Genomic DNA, 11,036 nt, shown 5'->3' on the forward strand with positions numbered 1-11,036 from the left:
TTTCTATAGTTCAGTTCTATATTACTGAGAACAGGCTAACACACAAAAAAGGTAGTACAACACAATTGTAGCGAATATAACTTCTGACTCACTTTGTATGTATGCTGAAAAAAAATAGGCAAAATTATTACTTTATCCAGAAACATAAGGAATGTGAATAGTATAGAAAAACTCTGAAGAACATTTTTTTCTTGCATCAGGGTTAGCCAGCTTACCAGCAACTTTATGACAGCTCTTGGTTTTGTCATTATTTTTTTATTCTGTTGTCCTTCTTTCCTCTTAGACAACCCTCTCTTTGTATTTTTTTAATTTAACTCCCTTTTGGATTAATTTAACTTAGACATATGAGGATATGTCATTGCAGTTGTCTTTATGATCCAGATGTTTTACATCATTCTCTTTTCAGATGAGATCTTTGTTTTTTTTAGTTTATCTTTTTTTTTTTTTTTTTTAGGCATATTGCAGGACTCAATGCCAACAGAGCCAAAAATATTATTGAATGGCGAGAGAAAAACGGACCCTTTATCAACCGAGAACAGCTGAAGAAAGTGAAGGGGCTGGGTCCGAAATCCTTCCAACAGTGTGCTGGCTTCATCAGAATCAACCAGGATTATATCCGAACATTTTGCAGGTGATTATAAGCATACACTTTGATTCTTTTGTCAACTCCTCTCTTGTTATTGTTACCCAGCCTGCTACTGATTACCGTAAATTCTAAGTGTCCATTGTTCATGCCTTCATTAAGTGTTTAGTGCCTGTCCTTTGCTAGGCATTGGGAATACAGCAGCGAGCAAGTCAGCAAATTCTGCATTCTCATGGAGTTGTATTTTAACATGTGATACAGACAAAAAGCAAACTAGTAAAATCAATAGTTTCAGATGGCAAGAAGTGCTATAAAAATTAAAGCAGGGATATGTGACACTGTCTTAGGGGAGTAATACAACTACTTTAGAGCCATTATTTTTTAAAAATTTATTTCACCAGAGTTTGAGTGAAATGAAGGAGCCAGCCTTCCAAGGATCAGAAGGAAAGCATTCCAGGCAAAGTGAACACTAAGTGTGCACAGTCCTAAGGCAGGACCAGCTTTGGTGTATTCAGGAAACGGGGCAAAGGCCTGCACAATTAGAGCATAGCAAATGGAAAGGACTGGTACAAGATAAGGTGACGATTGTGATTTCAAAATGAACACTTTATATTGCCATAGCTGTTCCCTAGCATAGGTGTGTTTTCCAACTCCCTCCTCACTGAAAATGGACCAGACATTAATTATCAGTTGTGTGGATCAAGAGCTAAATTTCCTTACTTTCTAATCCTGGAAACACAAAAGCTTGTTAGATAAACTTCTTAGCATGGTAAAATCATGAAAGAATAGCTTTTTCATATCTGCTACTTTGGGATTACCTGGTTATTTCTTATGTATTTTTTTCTTTTGACAAAATTATAATAGAGGTCATATGGAAGATAAACTTTATTCTGGAAAAGACTGATTAAGCCTCACTAGAATACATTATAAAGCTGTGGTAATTAAACAGTTTGTTTTTGTTGTAGAAATAGCACAGAATAAGGTCTGAAATCCACCAAAACATAGTTAAAATTTAGTTTATAGTAAAGGTGACATTTCAAATGGTAGGGAAAAATTGAATAATTATCTAATAAATGATATTATGACAACTGGTAGTAATTCAGTATGTGTGGAGGAAGCTGTAGTCCCCGTATTCACTCCTATACCCAAATAAATTACAGATTTATCATAAACTTAAATGTCAAAAAAAAAGTAAAACTGTAAAAGTACCAGAAGAAAACATGGGGAAATCTTGCAGAGCATTAGAATGATAGAAATTATTTCTAAATAGATCATGAAACCTAGATGCCAGAATTGAAAAAACTGAAGATAAAATGATCCTGTTTTTGTTAGTTTATATGTTCTTTGAACACTTGGCTAGAAAACTCATAGGCTGGGCACAGTGGATCACCTGAGGTCAGGAGTTCATGACCAGCCTGGCCGTCATGGCGAAACCCCGTCTCTACTAAAAATACAAAAATTAGCTGAATGTGGTGGTGCTCATCTGTAATCCCAGCTACCCAGGAGGCTGAGGCAGGAGAATCACTTGAATTCAGGAGGTGGAGGTTGCAGTGAGCTGAGATCATACCACTGCACTCCAGTCTGGGTATCTATCTCAAAAACAACAACAACAGCAAAAACAACAACAACAACAACGGAAAAAAACACCAAAAAACTCACAGTATAAAGTAAGAACAAAAAGTAAAAGATGCCACACAACTCTCACTTGAAATAGTTTCTTGTATGTTGCTTCCAGAAAGTAAATTTAGAGTTATGTCACCCTGTATGTATATGTTTATTATTTCAAAAATGTATATACAAGGGATCAGGCTCTACAGCTATTTGAAATTAGCCTTACTTGTTTCCGTCTTCTATGTCTCTTTCCAAATTATTACATATAAATTTCTATTTTCTATTCTTTATATTGTCTGCATAATATTTAATTGTATGGATGGGCTGTAATTTAGTCTAATCAGTGTCTTATTGATGAACATTTAGCTTGTTTTAAACCCTTGTATTTTTCCAGCTGATAATTAGGTACATCAAGATTTGTGACTGTTACATCTCCTGAATAGTTCATACATTTATTCAGAATGGAATATTGCTACCACATTTAATGTTTTTTGTTTTGAAAGTTATTTGCTAGCAATGTTAGTATATTTGCCTTTTCAAAATATGCCTGGTATTTTATTTAATTTTTATACTTTGTATGACATTTAATTTTTGATGTGGCTCTTGGAAACATATAGCTAGATTTCATGGTTTTACTCAATCTGATATTAATACATTCATATTTGTTGTATTTATGTATACATTTGGGCTTATTCTTTCTATGTGTTTTTCCTTCATCATGTTTTCTGTTAATTCTTTTCCTTTTATGCTCTTTATTAGATTTATTAGTTAACAAATTTCCTCTGTTCCTCTCCTTGTTTTCCCATGTCATCTTTGTCTGTCCTTACTGATTTCAAAGTTGTACGTCTTCTGTTCTTTTGATGATCATCCTTAAATTTGTTTTGAACTGACCTCTGGTGTTAATAGGCGTGTCTGTCCTCTTAGAGAAGGCTAGAAACAGGAGCCTTCCCAACGATAAGATGACTTGGGATTTTAGTTTCAGCCTGTCTCCCTCTTCTCTATGTATATATCTGTATCTATATCTACCCATATATATATAATAACATGTATCTCTATATAATATTCTATATCTCTATATCATATCTATATCATATAGAGAGAGATATAGATACAGATATAGATAGCTATAGAAAGAGAGGTATCTATAGGTAGATATACAGAGAGCATGTATTTATATGTTATTATAATTTATGGTTTCTATACCTACCACTTTCTTGTAGTTCATGTTAATCATTTTTCTTTGATTTATTGGTGTTTGTTAGAGTTTATCCTTAAGAAATTCTTTTTAGAGAGGTCGTTTGGGTTATTCTTAAGTACTTATATACCTGCAAATGATTTCAATTTGCCCCCCTGTTCGAATGTAAATTTGACTAGGTATGTGATTCTAGATACAAAATCATTTTCTCTCAGAACTTTTAAGGTATTGTTCCACTGTGTTCAGATATCTGGTGTTTTCCAATGAGAAATCTGATGCTAGTCTAATTCTAGATCTTTTTGAAGTATTGTTTTAATTTTCTCTCTTGAAAGCCTTTTAGAATTTTAAAAATTATTTATATTCTTGGTTTTTTTGAGACAGTTTTTCCTGGTGTTGCACAGACTGGAGTGCAGTGGCAGGATCTCAGCTCCCTGAAACATTTGCCTTGCAGGTTCATGCGATTCTCCTGCCTCAGCCTCCCAAGTAGCTGGGACTACAGGCATGCACCACCATGCTGGGCTAGTTTTTTTATTTTTAGTAGAGACAGGGTTTCATCCTGTTGGCCATGCTGGTCTTGAACTCCTGACCCTAGGTGATCTCCCCGCCTTGGCCTCAAAAAGTGATGGGATTACAGGTGTGAGCTACCACGCTTGGCCAAGTATGAGTCTTTTTCTGTTCATCCTATTCTACACTCAATAGATTCTTTGAGAGCTTGTTTTTCTTAGCTCGGAGAAATATTATTATTATTTTATTTCCCTTTATTTTCCTCTTTTCTCTCCTAGAATGCCAATTATATAGACAATCAGTTAAGAATGTTTTTGGCTTTAGGTAACAGAAAGCCCTTTTACCAGTGATTTAAACAAATAAGTTGTACTTTCTATGAAATGAAAGATCAGAATCTGGTTGCTGTTGTTGTATATTTGTATGACAAAGAAATAAGCACATTTTAATTGGAAGACTTTTCTGCCCAACCTTCCTTCCTTTTTTAAAATGTGTTTTTTTTTTTTTTTTCTGGTTTTACATAGTCAGCAAACTGAATCTTCAGGCCAAATTCAAGGAGTTGCTGTGACATCTTTAGCAGACGTTGAGGTCACAAATGAGAAGCAGGGCAAAAAGAAGAGCAAAACTGCAGTGAATATTTTACTGAAGCCAAATCCTTTGGACCAGACTTGTATTCATCCAGAATCATATGACATAGCAATGAGGTAAGTCTGAAGTCCATGTGAGAATTCTCCATATCCGGAGTGAGTTTTTTACAGCAAATGGCCTTTGTTTTGGCATAATGGAAACTGAAAAATATGACCCTGTTTAACATGACAACATTTTTCAGAAGTTTCGCATTGCTGAGTTATGTGGCACATTATTTTATTTCAGTGAGGAATGAAACCATTATTCCTGGAGCACTGTCAAGCTAATAAACCCTGATACTAATGGTGAAGTGTGTATAATGGAAATTGCATGGCACTCCCCTCTGTTTGTTTTGGAAATTAACAAGACACAGTTGACTAGCACCTGGCATAAAACTTGTGCTTTTCTGCAGATAAAACCCTTTTGACAATAAACAGCCAACTCAGCTTTCTTAAGTAATACTATCTTTATTGGTTATTAGAATCTAAGAAATGATGTACTTTTAATGAGCATACATTAACAGAATGACATGAGGGAGGCTTTTGAGTATAAGAGAAGTTTAAGGCATAAAAAGAAAAAACTTTTTAATAGCATATTTAATTAGTTTTAAATGTTTTTAATTAGTTTGAAAATAGTGACTTGCTATATATCCAAATTTTTTAGATTCTTACTGAATTATATGACAGTATAACAAATATAGTGAATATTTTAACTTTTATTGAATCTAAAATGAGGTTTTTAACTTGTTTTAAAATCACTTATTTTTTTATTATTTTAGTAAGTGTCATTAATTTGCTTTCTATTATTATTATTATACTTTAAGTCCTGGGGTGAATGTGCAGAATGTGCAGGTTCGTTACATAGGTAATACTTGCCATGGTGGTTTGCTGCATCCATCACCCTGTCATCTATATTAGGTATTTCTCCTAAGGCTGTCCCTCCCCTAACTCCCCACCCCCGCTATCCCTACCCTAGCTCCCCAGCCCGAGACAAGCCCTGGTGTGTGATGTTCCCCTCCCTGTATCCATGTTTTCTCATTGTTCAACACCCACCTATGAGTGAGAACATGCAGTGTTTGGTTTTCTGTTTTTGTATCAGTTTGCTGAGAATGATGGCTTCCAGCTTTATCCATGTCCCTACAAAGGACATGAACTCATCCTTTTTTATGGCTGCATAGCATTTTATGGTATATATGTGCCACATTTTCTTTATCCAGTCTATCATTGATGGGCATTTGGGTTGTTTCCAAGTCTTTGCTATTGTGAACAGTGCTGCAGCAAACATGTGTGCATGTGTCTTTATAATAGAATGATTCATAATTCTTTGGGTATATACCCAGTAATGGGATTGCTGGGTCAAATGGTATTTCTAGTTCTAGATCCTGAGGAATCGCCACACTGTCTTCCATAATGGTTAAACTAATTTGCACCCCCACCAACAGTGTAAAAGCATTCCTATTGCTCTACACCCTCTCTAGCATCTGTCATCTCCTGATTTTTTAATGATCGCCATTCTAACTGGCATGCGATGGTATCTCATATGAGATGGTATCTCATAATGACCAGTGATGATAAGCGTTTTTTTCATGTTTGTTGGCTGCATAAATGTCTTCTTTTGTGAAGTGTCTGTTCATATCCTTCATCGACTTTTTGATGGGGTTGTTTTTTCTTGTAAATTTGTTTTAGTTCTTTGTGGATTCTGAATTTTAGCCCTTTGTCAGATGGGTAGATTGCAAAGATTTTTTCCGATTCTGTTGGTTGCTGGTTTACTCTAATGATAGTTTCTTTTGCTGTGCAGAACCTCTTAAGTTTAATTAGATCCCATTTGTCTGTTTTGGCTTTTTATGCAATTGCTGTTCGTGTTTTAGTCATGAGGTCCTTGCCCATGCCTATGTTCTGAATGATATTGCCTAGGTGTTCTTCTAGGGTTTTTATGGTATTAGGTCTTACGTTTAAATCTTTAATCCATCTAGAGTTAATTTTTGTACAAGGTGTAAGGAAGGGATCCAGTTTCAGCTTTCTGCATACAGCTAGCCAGTTTTCCCACCACCATTTATTAAATAGGGAATCCTTTCCCCATTCCTTGTTTTTGTCTGATTTGTCAAAGATTAGATGGTTGTAGATGGGTGGTGTTATTTATGAGGCCTCAGCCCTGTTCCATTGGTCTATATATCTGTTTTGGTACCAGTACCATGCTGTTTTGGTTACTGTAGCCTTGTAGTGTAGTTTGAAGTCAGGTAGCATGATGTCTCCAGCTTTGTGGGGGTTTTTTTCTTCTTCTTAGTATTGTCTTGGCTATGTGTGCTCTTTTTTGGTTCCATATGAAACTTAAGGAGGTTTTTTTTTTTTCCCCAGTTCTGTGAAGAAAGTCAGTGGTAGCTTGATGGGAATAGCATTGAATGTGTAAATTACTCTGGGCATTATGGCTGTTTTCACGATACTGATTCTTCCTAACTATTAGCATGGAATATTTTTCCATCTGTTTGTGTCCTCCCTTATTTCCTTGAGCAGTGGTTTGTAGTTCTTGAAGAGGTCCTTCACTTCCTTTTTTATTGTATTCCTAGGTATTTTATTATCTTTGTAGCAATTGTGCATGGGGGTTCACTTGTGATTTGGCTCTCTGTTTGTCTGTTATTGGTGTATAGGAATGCTTGTGATTTTTGCACATTGATTTTGTACCCTGAGACTTTGCTAAAGAGATTTTGGGCCAAGACAGTGGGATCTTCTAAATATATAGTCATGTCATCTGCAAATAGAGACAGTTCAACTTTCTGTTTTCCTAATTGAATACACTTTATTTCTTTTTATTTTTATTTTACTTTAGGTACATACTATATCTGGCATTTCTCCCCATGTTATCCCTCCCCACCCCGACTGTCTCTCCCCTACCCCCTCCCAACTGCTCCCAGTGTATGATGCTCCTCTACCTGAGTTACGTGTTCTTGTTGTTCAACACTCAACTATGAGTGAGAACATACGGTGTTTGGCTTTCTGTTCTTGTGTCAGTTTGCTGAGAATGATGGTTTCCAGATTCATCCAAGTCCCTACAAAGGACACGAACTCATCGTTTTTTATGGCTGCATAGTATTCCATGGTGTATATGCACCACATTTTCTTTGTCCAGTCTATCATTGATGGTCATTTCGGTTGGTTCCAGGTCTTTGCTATTGTACACAGGGCTACAATGAACATATGTGTGCATGTGTCTTTATAGTAGAATGATTTATAGTTCTTTGGGTATATACCCAGTAACGGGATTGCTGGGTCCAAATGGAATTTCTATCTCTAGATTCTTGAGAAATCGCCACACTATCTTCCACAATGATAGAACTAATTTACATTCCCACCAACTATGTAAGAGTGTTCCTTTTTCTCCATATCCTCTCCAGCATCTGGGTCTTCAGATTTTTTAATGATCACCATTCTAACTGGCATGAGATGATATCTTAGTGTGATTTTGATTTGCATTTCTCTAATGACCAGTGATGATGAGCATTTTTTCACGTTTTTTGGCCTCATATATGTCTTCTTTTGAAAAGTGTTCATGTCCTTTGCCCACCTTTGAATGGGGTTGTTTGTTTTTTTCTTGTATATCTGTTTTAGTTCTGTGTAGATTCTGGATATTAGCCCTGTGTTAGATGAGTAGATTGCAAAAAATTTTTCCCATTCTGTTGGTGGCCAGTTCACTCTAATGATGGTTTCTTTTGTTGTTCAGAAGCTCTGGAGTTTAGTTAGATCCCATTTGTCTATCTTGGCTTTTATTGCCATTGCTTTTGGTGTTTTAGTCATGAAGTCCTTGCCTATGCCTATGTCCTGGATGGTTTTGCCTATGTTTCCTTCTAGTGTTTTTATGGTGTTAGGTTTTATGTTTAAATCTTTGATCCATCTGGAGTTAATTTTAGTGTAAGGTGACAGGTAGGGGTCCAGTTTCTGCTTTCTGCACATAGCTAGCCAGTTTTCCCAGCACCATTTATTAAACATGGAGTCCTTTCCCCATTGCTTGTTTTTGCTGGGTTTGTCAAAGATCAGATGGTTGTAGATGTGTGGTGTTTCTTCTGGGGTCTCTGTTCTGTTCCATTGGTCTATGTCTCTGTTTTGGTACCAGTACCATGCTGTTTTGATTACTGTAGCCTTGTAGTATAGTTTGTTGTGTGGCAGTGTGATGCCTCCAGCTTTTTTCTTTTTGTTTAGGATTGTCTTGGCTATGCAGGGTCTTTTGTGATTCCATATGAAGTTTAAAGTGGTTTTTTCCAGTTCTGTGAAGAAGGTCATTGGTAGCTAGATGGGGATAGCATTGAATCTATAGACTACTTTGGGCAGTATGGCCATTTTCGTGATATTGATTCTTCCTAAGCATGAACATGGAATGTTTCTCTGTCTATTTGTGTCCTCTCATTTCATTGAGCAGTGGTTTGTAGTTCTCCTTGAAGAGGTCCTTTACATCCTTTGTTAGTTGTATTCCTAGGTATTTTATTCTCTTTGTAGCAATTGTGAATGGGAGTTCGCTCTTGATTTGGCTCTCTGTTTGTCTGTTATTGGTATATAGGAATGCTTGTGATTTTTGCACATTTATTTTTTATCCTGAGACTCTGCTGAAGTTGCTTATCAGTTTGAGAAGATTTTGCACTAAGACAATGGGGTCTTCTAGATACACAATCATTTCATCTGCAAATAGAGACAGTTTGACTTTCTCCTTTCCTAATTGAATACCCTTTATTTCTTTTTCTTGCCTGATTGCTCTTCCTAGAACTTCCAATGCTATGTTGAATAGGAATGGTGAGCGAGGGAGCATCCTTGTCTAGTGCTTGATTTCAATGGGAATTCCTCCAGCTTTTGCCCGTTCTATATGGTATTGGCTGTAAATTTGTCATATATAGCTTTTATCATTTTATGATACGTTCCATCATTACCTAGTTTATTGAGAGTTTTTAGCATGAAGGGCTGTTGAATTTTATCGAAGGTCTTCTCTGCACCTATTGAGATAATCATGTGGTTTTTGTCACTGGTTCTGTTTATGTGGTGGATTACATTTATAGATTTGCATATGTTGAACCAGCTTTGCATCCCCGGGTTGAAGCCTACTTGATTGTGATGGATAAGCTTCTTGATGTGGTGTTGCAATCTGTTTGCCAGTATTTTATTGAAGATTTTTGCGTCGATGTTCATCATGGATGTTGGCCTAAAGTTTTCTTTTTTAGTTGAGTCTTTCCCTCGTTTTAGTATCAGGATGATGTTGGTCTCATAAAATGAGTTAGGGAGGATTCCCTCCTTTTGTATTGTTTGATACAGTTTCCGAAGGAATTCGGCTGTGAACCCATCTGGACCTGGACTTTTTTTGGTTGGTAGGCTATTGATTGCTCCCTCTATTTCAGCCCTTGTTATTGGTCTATTCAGGGTTTCAGCTTCCTCCTGGTTTAGTCTTGGTAGATTACAAGTGTCTAGGAATTTATCTATTTCTTCCTGGTTTACTGGTTTATGTAAGTAGAGCTGTTTTTAGTAATCTCTGATGGTCATTTGTCTTTCTGTGGGATCAGTGGTGATATCCCCGTTATCGTTTTTTTATTGCATCTATTTGATTCTTCTCCCTTTTCTTTTTTATTAATCTGGCTAGAGATCTATTTTGTTGATCTTTTCAAAAAACTAGCTCCTGGATTTATTGATTTTTCGAAGGGTTTTTTTGTGTCTTTAGCTCCTTCAGTTCTGCTCTGATCTTAGTTATTTCTTGTCTTCTGCTAGCTTTTGAGTTTTCTTGATCTTGCTCCTCTAGCTCTTTCAATTTTGATGATAGGGTGTCGATTTTAGACCTTTCCTCTCTTCTCTGGTGGGCATTTATTGCTATAAATTTCCCTCTTAACACAGCTTTAAAGGTTTCCCAGAGATTCTGATAAGTTGTGTCTTCATTCTGGTTGGCTTCAAAGAACGTCTTTATTTCTGCCTTCATTTCATTGTTTATCCAGTTGACATTCAGAAGCAAGTTGTTCAGTTTCCAAGTGGTTGTGCAGGTTTGAGTGTGTTTCTTGATCCTGAGTTCTAGTCTGATTGCACTGTGGTCTGATAGACTGTTATTATTTCTGTTCTTTTGCATTTGCTTCCAATGATGTGGTCAATTTTAGAGTAAATGCAGTGTGGTGCTGAGAAAAATGTATATTCTGTGGATTTGGGGTGGAGCATTCTGTATATATCTATTAGGTCCACTTGGTCCAGCTTTGCATTCAGGTCCTGGATATCCTGGTTAACTTTCTGTCTCGTTGATCTGTCTAATATTGACAGTGGAGTGGTGAAGTCTCCCACTATTATTGTGTGGGAGTCTAAATCTCGTTTTAGGTCGTTAAGAACTTGCTTTATGTATCTGGGTGCTCCTGTGTTGGGGGCATATATATTTAGGATACTTAGCTCTTCCTGTTGGATCGATCCTTTTACCATTATGTGGTGTCCTTCTTTGTCTCTTTTGATCTTTGTTGGTTTGAAGTCCATTTTATCAGAGACTAGGATTGCAATCCCTGCTTTTTTTTTTTTTTTG

General features: G+C 36.4%; 1 protein-coding gene across 1 annotated transcript in view; it reads left to right on the top strand.

The window, feature by feature from the left end:
- Nucleotides 1-11,036, top strand: part of SRBD1 (S1 RNA binding domain 1) — a 226,268-nt gene that overhangs the window by 190,060 nt on the left and 25,172 nt on the right. Inside the window, exons 18-19 of the mRNA XM_017544825.2 lie at nucleotides 455-631; nucleotides 4,415-4,594. Of these exons, the coding sequence (XP_017400314.1) occupies nucleotides 455-631; nucleotides 4,415-4,594 (357 nt within the window). The remainder of the gene's footprint in view (nucleotides 1-454; nucleotides 632-4,414; nucleotides 4,595-11,036) is intronic.

This window comes from Cebus imitator, unplaced genomic scaffold (assembly GCF_001604975.1).
Source record: "Cebus imitator isolate Cc_AM_T3 unplaced genomic scaffold, Cebus_imitator-1.0 Scaffold172, whole genome shotgun sequence".
Classification (NCBI taxonomy): Eukaryota; Metazoa; Chordata; class Mammalia; order Primates; family Cebidae; genus Cebus; species Cebus imitator.